The following is an 18,467-nucleotide window of genomic DNA, read 5'->3' on the forward strand; positions in this document are numbered from 1 at the left end:
CAATGCCTGGCTCATTATAAACCCTCACTAAATAATGTCTCATGTTGTCTCCCATCATTCGCTCAATTCATTCATCTGTAATCTACGGGGAAAACAAACACAGGATCTCTATCCTTGCTGGGGCTCTTGCAACACGGGCATTTGGCAACCACAGGCTCTGACTGCTACAAGGATTGTGCCGCTGAAAGAGGGCAGGAGGAATGGTAGAATAATAAAAATGCTCTATCTAGGTCTCATACTTGACATCAGAATAACCAAATATATAACAGAGCAGATGGCTGTGAGGAAAAATAGAAATTGTAATAAAGCACACAGCAACGATACTCTCTCTCTGCACATTATATTCCACATCCAACTGGCTCTGCCTCTAGCACTCTGCAACATGTCGACTCGGATACCCTGTAAAAGTCACAGTCTGATTCCATAACTAGCCCCAATTAAGTTACTTAATGCATCACTTTAGTTTCCACTAAGCGACTCCCTATCTGTCCAGTATATAGTTAAGGAGAACAGCGGCAAAGGTGAGATGGCAGGATGACAAGGATGGACCCAGGAGTCGATCACACTCATGACAGGGTCCGGAAGCCGACAGCAAGGCGAGGTTGGCTATCTGGAATCCAGGGATCATGCTGGATATGCAGGTCAGGTAAGGCCCGGGGTCAGAGCCAGATAAATAAACCCAAGCAAGCAATAATTCTCTTTCCCAGGCTCTTGTTTTAACTGCTTATTCCCATCTGCAGCGCCAAAATGTTCCCAATCCTAGGACTGCGTTAACCATACAAAAGCCATAGAGAAGCCCAGGCGTGTGTGGGCAAGAAATGGGGGAGGGGGACCCTCTCTGAGTAAAGACTTTTCCACTTTATTTCAATAATCATTGATTGATTGCCTAATGCGTGTTAGAGCCCGGAGATCAAAATAAGAACTATCAGTGATGCTGTGTTCTCCTACCCGCACGAGAAATACACACCAAATGATTGCATGTCCAGGATTTATACACCCGGGACTGGAAAGTGAAAGTGCTTTGCCTGCACTCATTCAGAGATACATCTAAAGCAATGAGGTACCACGGTTCCGTGTTCTCTTACAACCTCTGCTTTAACTGCCTCTGAGGCCATTAAGTTTTCACATTTATTCAAACATAAACATGAACGTTTCCCCTTCAATGTCTTTTTTCTGCCATAATAATCTGTACTCTAATTCAAAGAAATGCAATTTCATTGTTGGTTCACCTGATGTTGGAGAAAAGATCATGTGATGCAAGCCATAATGACTAAGGAATATAATGAAGGCTCCGCGGGCAGATGATTTCAAGCAATACAGTCATTTACTATAAAGTGCTTCCTTCCCTGATGAAAGGTTTAAGGAAATTAAGCTCTAACTGCGACCATGAATTGTTATATTTTGGAAGCCAGCCGTCACCATCCTCGTCATTGGTGAATCTCTTAACTCAGAAAGGACTCTGGCCACTAGGCAGAGGGGGCCGAAGAGGACTGTGGCCACCACGACAGATTTATTATCGTTCTGCTGTCAAGTGTTGGTTTCGCCCTAGCGTGACGCACGTGAAGGGCCACACAGGGGGCCCTACGCTACAGCTGAAGCAGGTGGTTTAACTTAGCGGCTGGATGTTGCACTACAGAAGATTTTCGTTTTACTTATGTCCTCAGTCAAAAGTGACTTTTCCTGGCCAGACAAAGCCTATCACTCTCCCTGTCTGCAAAGGGTTGCAAGATGCTGACCCCTTGCAAACGACAGAGGTCTCTGAAGAGGGAGAAGCCATTCCTAGGTAACCTGCAGATCAGCATTTGCAAAGGAGGGAGTGAAATAGCTGTAGAAAAAAAATCAAGTGGATGTAGAATCTGTTTAAATCTAAACTCCAGACGTTTGGAGATGGAAGGGTCAAATACTTACTGCTAACAGAAAAACAGCCCTTGAAACAAGAAAGTCATATCCCCCAAAATGTATCTAAGTAAGCAAAAGCTTCACATGGACACCAGAAAACGTATCTCCAGTCTTTCTGGATGCTCTGCCGTTTGGAAGACGGACAAAGATTTGGAAGGAAGCTGACGCGCTGAAGGGAAAGCCAAGTGCAAGGAAGAAGAGGAAAGCAGTGGTCAGACGGTCATGGGTGTCTGTGTTGAGAGCGAAGGGCAGAGGACAAGCTCGGGAAAGCACAGGGGAGAGGTGGAGAGCCCGCAAAGGATCCCCCTATTAGCTTCTATGTATCCCACTTTCTCTCCAGAAAGTCCGGGCAAGATGTCACAGAGAGGAAGGCTATCAGGAAAAAGCAAGTGTGGAGTCAGACCTGGACACCAGGTTCTACCCCACCAGGGCCAGCCAGCTGACCGAAAGCTGACACCGCCTGGCCGCCACATTCCATGGGGAGAAGGGCGACTTGGTACAAGAGGATGACTGGCGTGTAGGAAGTGGAACAGGCACCCGTGTCATACACACGTTCCACGGAACAGGCTCAGAGCCCGTGTGGCAAGTGAGAGCCGAAGAAGCTGCAAAGTGAAACACAGCCAGAAGATTCTTCCTACCCAAAGTTTTCCAAGTTGTAAGGTGGACATAATTTCAAGGTCTACCAAAATAACCGATCTGCAGCATAACATACAGCATTATCATAGGTACTCCAGGGAAATAAAAACCCAGGAAAATAATGCCACTATTGGTAAAGCCCTCTGGTCAGCAACTAGGAGACAGATGACTAACGGCACTGCACACGTGAACAGACTGTAGAAGCTAAGCGGTCCCTGGCAACTCAACACACTCTTTCAACACTGTCTTTTTTTTTTTCTTTCTAATAGTCAGACGCTTTGTTTCCCAATAGACAATACGAACTCGTTTCCTTGCTCTGTTAGGTAGCAATTTGATGTACCCATTCTCTACACCCACTACACCAAATATCCAAACAGTTTCTAACATAACTATTTCTCATATATGGATTGATCTAGAACTATGCACAAGAGAAAAGATAAAGCCAGCTCCTTTTCTCTGTAGGTAGTAATCAAGGTGATTTGTTTGGTTACTTGGGTTTTTCTAAGTGGTTTTTTTTTTTCCTTTCCAGAGAAGAAAAGTACCAGCTCAGTGTAAATACAGACTTCTAAAAAGAAGTATGTATTTTTTAGACAAGAGGAAAATACCCCTGATGTAGGAAGGAGGGGGGTTTTTTTTATGTTGATGAAACATTGTTCTTTTAAATGGCAATTTACAATAGTCTTAGAACATGAGTTATAAAAAGTTATTCACAAATAACTGTAGCAGAGCTTTGTGTCCCAGGCAGGAAAACGCCTCTCATAGAATTGCAGATTACCTTGCAAGATAAATACCAAAATTTGTCATCCAGCACTTATTTACCACCTACTGAATGAAAGCCTACGAAGTTATTCTAAACCATAGAATATTTACCATGTCAAAGGTCTATTTAATGATAGTTTATGACACAAATGAATTTCTGAAGACCAAAACTCCACAATTTAAAAGTCAATTAATCAGGTTTATTCCCCACCTGTAGTCACTGTTTCCCCTCTAATTTAAAGTTTCTCAGGGGGCTTCCCTGGCGGTGCAGTGGTTGAGAATCTGCCTGCTAATGCAGGGGACACGGGTTCGAGCCCTGGTCTGGGAGGATCCCACATGCCGCGGAGCAACTAGGCCCGTGAGCCACAAGTACTGAGCCTGCGCATCTGGAGTCTGTGCTCTGCAACAAGAGAGGCCGCGATAGTGAGAGGCCCGCGCACCGCGATGAAGCGTAGCTCCCGCTTGCCACAACTAGAGAAAGCCCTCGTACAGAAACGAAGACCCAACACAGCAAAAATAAATAAATTAATTAATAAAGTGTCTCAGATTGATGTGTTTAATACCTTCACGAATATTTTCATTATATGACTTTATTTTTTTTTCCCCAACTTACCCCTAATATCCAATTTTCTCCAAAAGTAACACTAAGTTTTGCTTCCCTATTTTCACAGCCACGATCCTGATTCAGCCTCCTCACTTCCTCACACTGGAGTTCTTTCATTTCTCCAAGCTTTGCATTTCACAAAATCCCTAGACCATGATTCTTCAACAGCTTTTTCACTACCCTGATTGAGGACCTCATCATTTCGTTCCAAAGCCTCTCCACCCTCCAGAGCACAGACTCCCCTGACCGACTGCCCACACCCTCCAGCTGACGACTTTCGGATGGAGACAGCTTCATGGGTTACGCTCATGGCTTCCTCGCGTCTTGCTCCTGTTCAGCTGTCTCTCTACAGTGTCATGTGCCTGCTCTCCAACACCTCCCCTATTCCACCATCACTTCTTTATGTTGTCTTCCCTAGTATTTGTTGAAAGAACCTTTTGTTACGGAACCATGTCAGCGCGTGCACACGTGAACTACCTTCTAATTAGACTGTTCTTCAGAGGCAGAAACTATGACTCTTCTTCTGTGTGCCTCGTGGTATCTAATACATAGCCCCGAAACCAACTCTACTCAATCGATGATTATTGATTGAGGGGTGAAGTCGTGGGTTTCTAGCATCGACTCGGATTGTATATATCCTGCTGTGGAGATAAAAGGTTCCCAGACAAGGCCTTTCTAATCAGAACAGTACTAAGGTTGTTGTCTATACAGGTACAATCACATGAGGAATGTAGGAAAACAGTCACTCAGTTCTGCTTTTCATATGAACTAGCCTTTGCTTCAGTTATTTTGGCATTTTAGATAAAAGGACTGGGGAAGAAACCCTGAGTAAAGGGATAAATCTTAGATATCTGAAAAACACTTTCAGTTCTTGATTCTATTACGAATATTTATAAATAAACCAGAAGTAGCCCAAAGAATCAAGAATGCCAAAACATTTACATCACGTGTGCAAATCGTGGTTTCACTCCTGTCGTTACAAACAACAAAATGCATTGTAACCTGAAATTCTCTCTTGTGTGTATGTATATACTGACTCTGTTACATTAAAGACATTTGAATTTGACCATGAGATTGTTGATTTTTCAAACCATTCTAGTCTTTTTCTGATCTACATTGATTTCTTTACATTCAGAATGAAATTGTGTGTGTTCAGTAGTGACACTATGGTCTGATAGTTTCTCTTCATAAAATCTCCTCTAAAATGCAGACATCACTAACGAACAAAAAGAGGAAAATAAAAAGCCATTTTGATATTAGACAAATGTCTGTAAGAGTATCTGCTGAGTCAAATACCTAAATGTCCTAAAACTGAATTAAAGCATCCCTTCTCCTGTCTATGTTCCCTGGACTTGCATCCTAAGCAGTGGCATAAGCTTTCAGAAGCCTGGCAGCAGCACACGCTCCCAAGTATCCTGCCTGACAGGCGGAGGTCAGTCCATCTGAATGAGAAACCAGTGAACGGGGACCAATGTCCACATGGCACAATATCTAAGCTTTCCACAGCCACGTGGGAAAGAAGTCCAAGGATATGGAAAAGTCTTGGTAAAATTCTGGGGAAAGACGCCAGGAAGGCTCATTATTTGAAGCAAAATTTGATGGCACTGGCTCTCAAACGTTAACGTGCGTGAGACTTCCACGGGGCACTTAATAACGCTGTGGACTTCTAGGCCTCCCTCTTAGTGAGTCTGGGGCCAGCTCCACAAGTAAGCATTTTCCACATGCTCACCAGGTAACTATGATGTGGGAAACCACAAGTTTGAGAGACAATGATCTACAGGAAGCACCTCATACATCTTTTTCCTTTGAAGTCCTTTCAGTACTATCCTCTCTAGAGGTCTTCAGGCATCTCTGAGGAAAAGTTGGAGAATCAGGCAGTAGGTCATTTAATGGAACAAAAAGAAGGAATGTCAAGATCCTACTCCAAATTCTTAGGTTCTTACTGACATGAGAGCAGCATCTATGCTCTCGACCCTACACACCCACAAGCAGATAAATGACAGATTGGGGGGAGGAAGTTCAAATGCAGCTGCAAACAGTCCCTGAGTTGTGTACACACACACACACACACACACACACACACACACACACACACACACACACACACCCCATAGTTCTTTGAGTCTTCCCAGCACAAAGCCTAGTACACGACATAAAATAGACATCCAACAAACATTTGCTAAAGACTAAATAACTTCAGAGCAGTGAGTCACAGGAAATCCACCTAATAAGTCAGCAGGGAGATCGCAGGCTGGCCATATTGGCCTAGTTAGCCCCACAAGACTGAACTGAGAAGCCCCAGTGTTACTGGCTGTGAAAGAAGTAAAAGAATGGAATGCTAAATACATACAAGCAATTATGTCTCTAAGTCATTGTGTTCTTTCTTCTCACATATACCCACCAACATACAGATAATAAATAGAGATAGACAGATACAGACAGATAAATAGATAATTGCATAAAAATGCATTCATGCCATCATAGACATCTTTTAAATTATTTTAACCATTTTTCCCCTTTGTTTGGCTCACCATGGATAAGCCCCCAGAACAAATAAATGCTAACACCCTAGTGCATACTACTTCATATTTTTCTCCCCACACATATAATCTTAATCAGACATACGCAAATACACAGATATGCACACACATGCACAGAGGGAGAGTTTTGTCATTTATACACTTTTCTGTATCTAAATTTCTCACTGAGTAATACCACATGGACATCCCAAAGGCATCTGGTTTACCTCTATCTCATTCTTTTTAATGGCTGCATGATATTCTGTGGTCTGGGTTATCATAATTTATTCTACTATTTGTTGATGGGCTTTCATTCAGTTTCCAGTTTTTTGCTGCTACAAACAATGCTGACCTAGAGGTCCTTGCCCATGTGCCTCATATGCTGATATTTCTGTTTCTACAGGAGAAATTTCCAGGAGTGGAACTGCTGGATCAAAGAGGACGCGTATTTTTAAGGTTTAACGGTTGTTGCTAGATTGCCTTCTTTAAGGCAGTAACATTTCACGTTTCCAAGACAGTTAATATTTTAATCAAGATAAATTTGTGCTTAGAAGGCAGGGAATCCATAACCTCTGTGCCAATCCTCTAGCCTCTGCTAAACCTCTAAGTTCCGCCTATTTTTTCTCTGCTCCTCCCACTGGCTGACCTGACCACACCTTCTAAAACCTGGGACTCTGATGACCTTTGCTGACCCATGAACTCCCTGTAATTATATTCTAAAGTTGGCATATTTTTGCTTTTGTACCTTTTCCAAAGGAGAAGTTCAATGGCTTTCATCAAACTTCCAAAGGGGTCCGTGACCCAAAAAGGGTGAGGAGTCTGCAGGATAACAAGAGGATTGGGACATTGCTGATGACATGATTTAATTCTCCTGATGATAACCCCCCCCAAAAAGTGGATTTTATTGGAGAAGCTTTCCTGTGTCCATGAAACAATCAAAAACATTTTATCCACATTATCTTAAGAAGGAGCAAACTCTACAAAAAGTTTACAAAAGGGCACGGGTGCTGGGGAGTTATTTCCAAAACCAGTTAAAAGATCATTTCTTCCCCAATACATAGTTTCTCAGAGCAGCTGGTATTTGATCTATGTAAAGGGAAAGAGAGTCATTCTGGGCTTCCATTCGCAGAACGGGTAAACATTTCAGCGGGGAATGAGAGGGGAAAGCTACACAGAGCACAGAAAAAAATAACTGTTTGCAGAATTGGGGAGAATATCTTTTGAGGAAACTCAATAAACACCTCTAAGTCAGGGGTCATGTTCCTCCCCAACGCTGCTGGCTTCTGTCCACACACACCTTCACCCCAAGAGCAGGCAGTGTCTGGCCAAAGGAGGTATTCAGTAAATGTAGATTAAACCAATAAATAATTGAAGCAGCTTTATACAGAATTAAATTACAAGAAGTACATGTGGGTCCTTAAATGAGATTTCTTTGCTAGTAAAGGTCTGAAATCAAAAACACCTTGATTTTTCTTGATTTGTAATTAATGTCAAGAAAAACTTCGAAAAGCATCTGTCTGCTTTGCAATAAAGTATCTAATTCTTCATTCCCATAAGACTCCTGGTTTTCATGAAATTATTTTCTTTGTTTCTACTTCATTTCATACATTATTACCCTTATCATCAAATGGTATAAATATAGTCCTGACAATTGCTTAGCCTGGTTATTAAGTAATAACTGTTACATTAATAAGATCTCTAGCTTCTAGTTTAAAATTTAAAACAAAGGATAAAGAAAACAGCTATTAAAAAAACATTAAATTAATTAAGAAACTACAGAGAGAGTAAGGCCCATCAAAACAGGTAAAGCTTTAACGACGTCTCTGCTCGTTATATTGTGAAATGAGTAATCTGCCCTCTGGAATAGGTGATATTTTGAAAAAGATCTCATTACCTCACTTCCAGAAGTAATACCATCTCTGTTACACTTTTTCACCTTAGCTATTTCCTAAAACATATGGAATGACTAAAAGACACAGGAACTGCAGAGCTAATTTACATGATGGGAACTAAGATTGCAAATGGTGCAGCTGTTTCAGTGTCCGGCAGTGAATTAAATCATACTTAGCCATCGATAACAAAAGAGAAAAGATACTTCACGTTTTCTCAGTCTTTCAGATTTTCAAGGAGACTATTTTCTGAACATTGTCTCTCCAAGTTAGCTTTATTATATTATTATATGTATGTATATATATAAATATATGTATATGTATGTATCTGCATATTATACACAGATGTATATACATGTGTAAACATATATGTACAATGTGCATTACATGCATATACACACATACAAACATTTTATATGTATTATATGTAAATATATATATAGTATATATACATACCTAAGATTTAAGCAATATTCCTGTAGAGAATAAAATCTTCTAGAATGAAAAGTTCTCTCAGAGCCTTGGAGATTATCCAATTCTAAGGAAATCTTGCAAAGTACATAGAAGAAACACAGTTAAGATGTACTTTCATTTTAATTTTAATAATTTATAAGCATTATAGCCATTCTAGAGATAAAGAAAAAAATCTGTATAAGGGCTCTAAGATTGTTTGTTTAATTAAAACTAGGATAGGAACCTTGGTTTCGCTATTCTTCACATCTTTAGTTTAAGCAAGAATGTGAAATTTGGTATATTTAGTTGCTTGGGCTCTAAAAGTACCGCACGCTTAGGAAGCTAAATCTGTAGCTGAAGAGGCTTGTTCAACTTCCCTTAGACGATATCTGCAGATTACAGATTCCCTTGAAATAAAGCCAATTTCATATAAATGGGAACTCAGAGTGTCAGTCAAACGGAGCTTTGACTTCCCTACTAGTTAGGATCAAGTTTGTGTCACCTTAATTTCTTTTTTTTTTTTTTTTGCAGTACGCGGGCCTCTCACTGTTGTGGCCTCTCCCGCTGCGGAGCACAAGCCCCGGACGCACAGGCCCAGCGGCCACGGCTCACGGGCCCAGCCGCTCCGCGGCATGCGGGATCCTCCCAGACTGGGGCAACGAACCCGTGTCCCCTGCATCGGCAGGCGGACTCTCAACCACTGCGCCACCAGGGAAGCCCTCACCTTAATTTCTGATTTACTATCATCCTCATCCTTGACTTCACCAGAAATCAAGAGAGCTGAGGAGGAATGAAGGAAGGGAGGGAAATTCTAATTGCTCTCCTCACCCTTTAAAAAGTACAACCAATATCTTCGGAAGCTTCAGTAGAGATCTCATTTCAGAACACAACACAGGGCTTCCCTGGTGGCGCAGTGGTTGAGAGTCCGCCTGCCGATGCTGGGGACACGGGTTCGTGCCCCAGTCCGGGAAGATCCCACATGCCGCGGGGCGGCTGGGCCCGTGAGCCATGGCCGCTGGGCCTGCGCGTCCGGAGCCTGTGCTCCGCAATGGGAGAGGCCACAACAGTGAGAGGCCCGCGTACCGCGAAAAAACAAAACAAAACAAAAAAGAACACAACACAATGACTGTTGCAAATGGAAGCTTTTTTAAAGAATGAAGCCATCATAGTCATCTTTCTGCACAGAATTTCTCGAGCCAGTTTCCATCTGTACAGGCCCATGGAGAACTCCGGCAGGAGGTCCTCCTGAAGAGAGCGGACGCTATAAGCAAAGTTCTGAGATAACATGAAATGATAATTAGACCAAATAATTTCTGGCAAAAGAAAACACAGGTACTTGACAGGAGTTGAAAGATTCAGTGCACTAATCAGACCTACTGTGTGCTGCTGGCTACTACCAAGAGGAATTTTCTGAATCCGATATTGTACTATAAATTTGGTTTCGTTGCCTGATTCCATGCTGAGGCAGTGACCTCGGAGGGAAGCAAGGGTGAAGCGCTGGACCCAGGCCCACGTTCTCTCATTCTCTCCTCCAGCTCGTCTGACGTCGGTGGCCTCTCCCTGTCCTCGCGCTCGCTGGGCCCCTCCTGGAATCCCTGACGAAGCCTCTGGCTGGTGCCCTCACGGTGCCTTCTCCCCCGGCTCAGAAGGGCACCTCTCGCCGAGGTCCCACCGCTCCTCCCTGCCGCTCACCACCCCTGGCTCCTGGGGCCCATTATTCCTCGGTGGCACTGCCCCAGCCAGCTCCTCAGCGAGCACCCTCAGCATCGCTCTACTGCCTCTGCGCCGGAATGTCTGACCCCTTCTGCGCCACATGAGGGACTAAACTCCAGTTCTCTCCCTGCCCGCAGGCACACCGTGGAGCTGGCAGGGGCCAGCAGGATGCCTCGTGCGGTGGTCGTCTCTGCTTCTCGCTGCTCTCCACCGACCTGCCATGCCTCCCCCATCTTCCCAATGAGAGACTTCCACCAGAAGAGACGGGGCAGGGGCACGTTTCAGTTTCTGATTTTTTCCTGCCTTTTTTCTACAAGTTACCATAGCCAGAAGGAAGGATAGGCGTCCCCCTCACCTGGGACCATATTCCCTCCTTCTCAAAGTGGGGTTCACTCTTCTCCCTCCTCTGGAGCCAGAAGTGTGAGGTGGTAAAGCAGAACATGATTTATAGACGAGAAAGATGAAAAACACGTTAATTTCGTATTTTTAAAATAGTCTCTTCATCACAGCTGTTATATCCATGACCCCAGAGCCACAAAAAATTGACAGGCTATATATTCAAGTGCCTGATTAAAAGGACGAGTAATCTGGCTGTGGCCCACAGAATAATAACAAGTAGCCCATGGCCTGCCCACCCAGAGTACAGCACCTCCACCCTCTACCACCGGCTGTGGGCACGATGGGCAGGGAGGCAGGATGAGCTGGGAGGGCACCAAAGAACCACTCTGCTGGGACTCTGAGAACAGATGGAAAGAATATGGGTCATTTCAGAAGGGTTAGGAGTAGAAAACCAGGCCCCTGTGATGAAAGGCTCTGAAACTCCATCATGACACAGCAAATCAAAACATCTTGGTTATTTTGCTGTCTGTCACTCCTGACATTTTTGCCTCTTACATCATTTTATCCAGAAGTAAAACAGAAAAACAACCTGACTTGTGGGAGATGGTGGGGGTTAGAGTTAACATCTGCACAGCATGTTCTGTTCCCTGGAAGAAATGTGCCACATCAAGTGAATTAATATTTCTCCTTTGAAGTACTTATTCACATTCAGCCCTTCCTATATGTGAAACATAATCTCTCATCACTTTCACTGCCTCAAAACCTTGAAAAGAAACATGCTGAAGCTTCTCCCTGTGAACTTTTACCTTTACATACATGAGAAAGCGCTTTTTGTGAGAAATAAGAAGCATCGCCCTCGGATCAAAATACAGCATCAAATGGTGAAAAATCAAAAGATGGGGGCTATAAAGCTGCCAAAATTAGGTTCAAAGAAGATGGAAAATTAAAAAGCAAATATGAAAGGCTTCTTGTCCGAGATCCGTGGAATATAAGAATTACCAACGAAAAACTATCTGGAGAGACGGTCTTCCTGTTTAGAAGTATGAGGTTGTCGCGTGAGATAAGGGACGGTAAGTGGACCCAGCAAGGAGCAAAGAATCGTCAGCTAAGATCAGGAAATCGGAAAAAAAAAAAAAGATATGCATTTAGAAATGGGATCCACCGCTGGGCAGGATGCAGCAGGCCACTCTGAGATCCCATTATGTACCTGTCTGCAGAAAAGCACTCAGGCCTCCAACTCCCTGAAAATGTTTTTAAACATAATTAAGATACACACAGCTCTCTCTCTGCAGCTCTTGTCACAGTTGCAATTTTGCCTATGTTCGTTAATTTTTTATTAGCGCCCTCTCCCCCACTAGACCATAAATCCCCTGAGAGTGAAGGTTTATGATTTTGCTCACTACAGCATCCCCAATATCTAGCACAGAATTTGGCATATCATTGGCTCTGGGTGGCAAATGAAATTCAGGTCAAATTTATGATCGGGTTGGGGCCTCTGGGATGAGATTTGACACATACACAGAGGATGCTCTCCAAAGGAGCTCTCCAGTCATCTTTAGACAATTACTGATGTTCCCTAGTCGTGGATCTGTTGCTTTGAAGGAAGTCAGTCCTCAGTGATACCTTATTAAAAAGCAACTACCACCTGAGAGGAGTCCTGCTTTAGGTAATAACTGAACACCGTACTGGCTGGTTAGATGACAGAGAACAGAGAGGGAAAAAAACCTGAAAATGGAAGACAGAATGAGGAGGTACAGAAAGGTACCTAGGGCAAGCCAGAAAGGGAATGCTGGTCACAGCCCTACCTCCTTGACCTTCCAGAGGTTTATATTAGACATGTGTCTTCATTCCTCCCGCAGATATGTGTAACTATTATGTTTCCCTATAAAAAAACCATGTCAACTTCTCACCTTACTACTGTCATATATCCTGTTCCTGTGCGCCATGTTTTTTATGCCCCCAGAGAAACATGGAAAATTAAAAAAGAATTAACATAGGGCTTCTCTGGTGGCGTAGTGGTTGAGAGTCCGCCTGCCGATGCAGGGGACACGGGTTCGTGCCCCGGTCCGGGAGGATCCCGCATGCCGCGGAGCAGCTGGGCCCGTGAGCCATGGCCGCTGAGCCTGTGCGACCGGAGCCTGTGCTCCACAACGGGAGGGGCCACAGCAGTGAGAGGCCCGCGTACCGCAAAAAAAAAAAAAAAAAGAATTAACATAGATTACAAAATGAAAATGAAAACTCAAGATTCCAGAATAATCTGTATTCGATCCATCATAATTTTCAATTTCATCTTATCAGCACTCATAAATCATACACACTCCATTTAAGAACCCAGGGAGCCCCAATTCTCCATTATTTTCAGCAGGATTGCAAACAGCTAAGCCAATCACATAAACAACCAAGTGGGAAAGTTAGCTAACGTTTTGTCTTTCAGCAGTGCTTTTCAGAACTCTGGCCTACAGAGGCCCAAGGCTTCCTAAGACATTCATCCCAAGGCCCTAGAGGGGGAGGATGGGGAGAAGCAGGGGAAACACCCCCTCCCCTTGCTAAAGCTACAACGGCCCTGTTTTGCTCTCTTTTCTACGAAGGCTTCCCCTCAAAATTCCATTTGAAGAACAATTTCCCCAGCTTTATGAAGTCCATAGACTCCTGATGGAAGGTACTCAAAGCATCTGCGCCTTTTCTGCCACAGCCTGAAAACAAGAAACACTTGCTACAACATCATGTGAAAATAATAAGTTTAAAAACTTTCTCTCCTAAGGGGGTTTTCACCTCACTTAAGTTTTCAAAGTTTAGGGGCTGCCCAACTTACAAAGAGTTTGTGTTCCAGAAGTTTAGTTTACCAGGCAAGGCTTTGGAACTCAAGGCTCACCTCCCCACAAAAACAAGGACATCACACTGGTCCCGAGGCATGCAGTGAAAGGCCGATGCCCCGCGGATGAAGTACAATGTTACTAATACCACTGGAAGGAAAAGTCTCCACTTTTGCCCCTTACGGCATGGGCCACTGTGGGCCAGTGGGGGCACCTAACCTCCAGTTATTCTATTTCTTTGAAGCAGTTCATCCTGTGAGATGTGATGGAAAGGGAGCTAGGGAAGAAGGAATGCTTCCCCTCCCCCGCTTGTCTGCAGAGTTCCAGAGCCATCCACAGCCAGCACGGTCAGTGGCTGCCCAAGTGGACAGGCACCAGCTATTTGCAAGCTGGATAATGCCTGTAAGCCACCGCCTATCACCAGTTCTGAAAAGCTAACTCATGGTTTCCTTGTTTACTCTCCGGTATGTCGTATCATTTTATTATGACAATCGGCACCTAATATAGATCCCAAAAAAGTTTGAGAGGATCTACCACTCACACAAAAAAAAAAAAAAAAAATGCTGGCTCTGTTCATAACCCTCTGAAAAAGAAAGAGACCGAGACAGAGAAGAGAAAAAAGGGAAAGATAACAATATGTAACCATAAATAACTTCCTAGGTTGGACTGAAAATTTATTTTTGTTTTCCCTTCATTTGGGCTCATTTGGTAAGCTAATGAACTAAAAGAAAAAACAGGAGTTTTAACCAAACAATTCTAAAGGATTTCAGAATTTCAAAACGCGGAGTAATGAAGAGATTTGGCTCATTTAGCATCACAGGTTATCAAAACAAGTAAATAAAATTTTAATAGTCAATCTTCCACCAAAACTGTTGAGCTGTTCAGAATTCTTGGTATCAAAACTCAAAGGGAATGCTCTACCACAGAATCAAATCATTTAATATGCTAACATTAAATGATTTGCCAGTAATGAATACTACCATTAGGGTAGATATCTTTCCATGTCTTTGCAAAGGTAGAAACACTCTAGAAGTATTTTAATCGCTCATGGAGAAGGAGAAGGAGAAAAAGGAGGAGGAGGGAAAAGAGAAGAAGAAGGGGGAGGGGAGGAAGGGGAGAGAGAGGACTTCTGCACCTGAGAGGAGTCCTTCTACCTTTACATACACTGCCCTATTGGCTTGTACTGAAAGTATCTGCTTACACACCTCCTTTTCTAGGTGCTCTCTGAGTAATGTGACCAGAGTACTGGTTGAGATTGTGGACACTTGGGGCTCACAGATCTAGGTTCTATTCCAAGTTCAATTCCTTGCTAAGTTTGAAAGGGTGAGTTCTGTAAACTCTCTAAAGGTTGAATGCTTCATCTAAATAGGGATAATAATAAATACCTGTCTCACAGGGCTGTTTGAGAGGAAATGAAGTAGTACCTGTAAAATTATGTGCCCTGAATACAGCAAGATTGACAATAATGATGATGATGATGGTGGTGATGCTGTTCCCTCCCCCGACATCTAGCACAATTCCTTGTACATAGTAAGTAGTCAACACATGTTTCTAGAGTTGAGTTGAATTTCCCCATGCCATCTGTCTGATGAAGTCCTACATTTTCTTTCTGAAGGAGATGATTTTTGAGCAAAATTTTACAGAAAATCTGATGCCTTCACCTGACCACTGCCTGGAGACCCCATAGCGCGTTGTGCCCCTCTATGAACTCCTGTCCCACGAGCCCAAAAGCATGTGTGTGCTCTGTCTTCTGAAGTTCGCAGCTTGCTACCTACCTGAGGGAGAATAAAATCAGTCTTTCATGAAACAGTGACTCCTTTTTTCTTTGCCTTTCCAGAGGTCAGGCGTGTGGTGGGAAAACAATAAATGCTTGTTCCTGGACCAAGGAGACGACACCTATAACCACTAACTGAACCCAAAGGGAGCGGTGTGCTCTCTAAAGGAAGGAGATAAGGGTTCATATCAGATCCTCTGTCAACCTTCAAGGCTCCACTCAGAGCCCCCCACCCCCACCCCGCCAGCATGAAGCATAACCAGACCAACCCATACTCGCCCCCCCATTTCTGAGTCCTTATTTTAAATTAAACATAGTTGCTCGAGGTGGGGGGGGTGGTATGTTAGTCCTGTTTCCTCAGACACCCCGTGAACTCTGTGAAGAGAGGATTAACTAATTATAAATTCTATTGCACAGAACAAGGACGTGTAACAGGCAGGAAACAGATATTTGATTGCTTGATTTAGTTCTGTTTTCCAATGTGCTCGAAGTACTTCTCCAGAATTACCTAATTAATCCTAACTTGATGAGAAGAAAGGCATATTGGAGCTGCACAGACAGGAGCCAAGTCCTGGCACCCTCCGCGGTGTGAATGAGCAAGGGGTGTTCTTGCTGGCTCTGCAATAGTGCCTCTCTTTGGCCGGCACTCAATTTTTTGAACTAATAGCTTAGCACACGGAAAATTAGCATTTTACATAAACCGAAAACTAACTGCCAACCAAGTCTTCATGGCGTTGTTAACCAACAGTAAACCCTACTCGGAGTTTTTTTCCTCTAATTAAGTGGACTGGGAAGTGGTCCCAAGTCCTCCAGAAAGAGGATGGAGGGAACTACCATCTCCCCTGTGATCAGATAAACCCGCGTGGAAATAATTAGATCTGTTGCAACTGAGAGCTGACTACTCTCATTACGAACAGCTACAACTGACATTTTCAAAGAGTGTTAGCTAGACACCGCCCTCCTTCACGAAGTCTACTCTTCTCCTTTTTCACATCGAGGATTCTCAGGGACCATGGTACTCATAATCAGCCTCCACAGTCATACAATCTTTTTTTTAACTTTTCAACATGCTTTCACACCTAACTACCTATTTGACACCTGCAGCCACCCTCAAGGCAGGTAGACAAGATCAGATAGACTGTCTCACTTTACACCAGCACAAAGAATCCCAGTGGCTGGCCCAAGGCCACAACCAATGAACAGTGGAAAGGGGACCTCAACTCAGCCTTCCCTCCCCGCTCCTCAGTGTTACTTTACCTCGCCGCTGACCAGTGGGCTGCCACGCGGCTGCCCAGCACACACGCTGAGGACTGCTCGGCAGTCCTACACCGTGGCCGGCAAGAGAACTTCTCTGAAAGAGAGCACCCTAGGCTTCTCAAGAAGAGACGGGGTGTCCCTGAAGAAAACACTGCCATTCAGATCCCTAGTCTTAACCGATGTGTTTCTCCATACTGAAGGCACGTTTCCATCCAAAATGGTTGACTGGGAGCCAATCATGGTGTTCTAATCTTTGTTCATGCTGTCAGTGTGACATATGAAAGAAATATGAATAAAGTGACAGGATGAAAACAAAGCTAGTGGCTGGTGTGAGATACACAGACAGGGTGTTAGCCCCACACTCACTGCAATTGGGTCAAGTTAACACCTCTTTTCTCCCCTACATATGCAGTGTGGAAAAGCTATTTATAAAATGTTTTTAAATATTTAGGACCAAATAAATCAATATTGTTGGGAAACACTTACTCTGACCAGAACTCATTTACTCGCCCTAGTCCCATGTGGATAACAGAACCGAGAATATCAGGGTGATCCAAGACCGGGAATAAAACAGACACTCAGCGCTTCTGCCCGGTCTGCCCACCCAGGCCCGCTTTCGGTCTGCACACCGGCTGGTGACCTGGCATGAACAGTACGATGACCGAAGAGCGGCCTTGTGAATAACATTTAGAACGAATGTAACAAAAATAGGCCTTTCAGAAATTACCTGACTCTGCAATTCACTTTGCTGTTTCAGGCGAAGATTTTCAGGTGTATCTGCCACCGTGGTGAAGGACTGCTTTGGGTAGTGTCTGTGGAGAAATTTTTTTAAAGAACATAATTAAAATACTGTGACACAAAACAATACTTTAACACCAGTTGTTTTATTCTTCCCTTCTGTCCCAATGGAAGAGGTGTCTCTCCTCTTAGCCAAGGCCACCTCTCTGTTATTATTCTGGGTCCCAAGCCCTCCTCCGTTCTCATGACCCTCTATGACCCACTTATCCCCACTGTCTGCCTACGCTTTCACCCTACGCTTCTCTATTCTATGAGCTACATCCCGTCAGCACCCAAGCGCACTCAAGGCTCTCCTGACTTCTATCCCTCCCTCCACCCACACTACTCCAGCATGAGGTCCTAGAGTCTGTTCTCTCCTTCAGCCAAACTTCCTTACAAAGAGGACTAAGCTCACTGTCTCTGCTCATCTCTTCCAGCTCTCTCCTCAATGCTATGCATCCTAGCTCCTGTTTCCAGACGTTTCTCTGGTTAAAGCTGTAATGGCTTCCTGCAGCACAGAGGAGCCAACAGACATCTTTCGGGCTTCCTCTTGCTTAGCCTCTCCTCCATCCTCTTCCTCGGTGTCTTTGTCCCCACACACTCCTGGCCAGCTTCTCCCCTCCTAGCTGTTCCTCCTCTGCCTCCTGGGGGCTCCCCTCTGCCCATCCTCCTTCAGGGTTCTAACAGGCTTTCTTCTCTTCTCAGCGTACGCCTGGGTGATCGCCGGGGTGATCTCACTCATTCCCACAGCTCTGGGTACCCCCTCTATGCGTGCTCATCACTTCCAAATCTACATCTCTAGCCCAGCCTTCCCTCCTGAATTTCAGAGCCACTGGCACTGCCACTTGTGCATACCCCATATTCACCACACATTCAGTCTGAAATCCAACAGTCCATCATCCCACCACAATCCCACAACGATTTCTTCCCCGTGTATTCTCTTTCATTTATTAGCGCCCAGTTGCCCACACTAGAAACCTGGGAGTAATCTTGACTCCGCACACATCTAATCAGTCCATCACCAAGTCTATTGAT

General features: G+C 44.1%; 1 protein-coding gene across 7 annotated transcripts in view; it reads right to left on the bottom strand.

Annotated features, from left to right (window-relative positions):
- LOC141275672 (LIM zinc-binding domain-containing Nebulette-like) overlaps window positions 1-18,467 on the bottom strand; it is a 237,148-nt gene that overhangs the window by 93,908 nt on the left and 124,773 nt on the right. For all 7 annotated transcript variants that reach the window (XM_073801634.1, XM_073801635.1, XM_073801636.1 and 4 more), the window contains exon 3: window positions 17,383-17,467. In XM_073801634.1, the coding sequence (XP_073657735.1) occupies window positions 17,383-17,467 (85 nt within the window). The remainder of the gene's footprint in view (window positions 1-17,382; window positions 17,468-18,467) is intronic.

Source organism: Tursiops truncatus, chromosome 2, assembly GCF_011762595.2.
Source record: "Tursiops truncatus isolate mTurTru1 chromosome 2, mTurTru1.mat.Y, whole genome shotgun sequence".
Taxonomy (NCBI): domain Eukaryota; kingdom Metazoa; phylum Chordata; class Mammalia; order Artiodactyla; family Delphinidae; genus Tursiops; species Tursiops truncatus.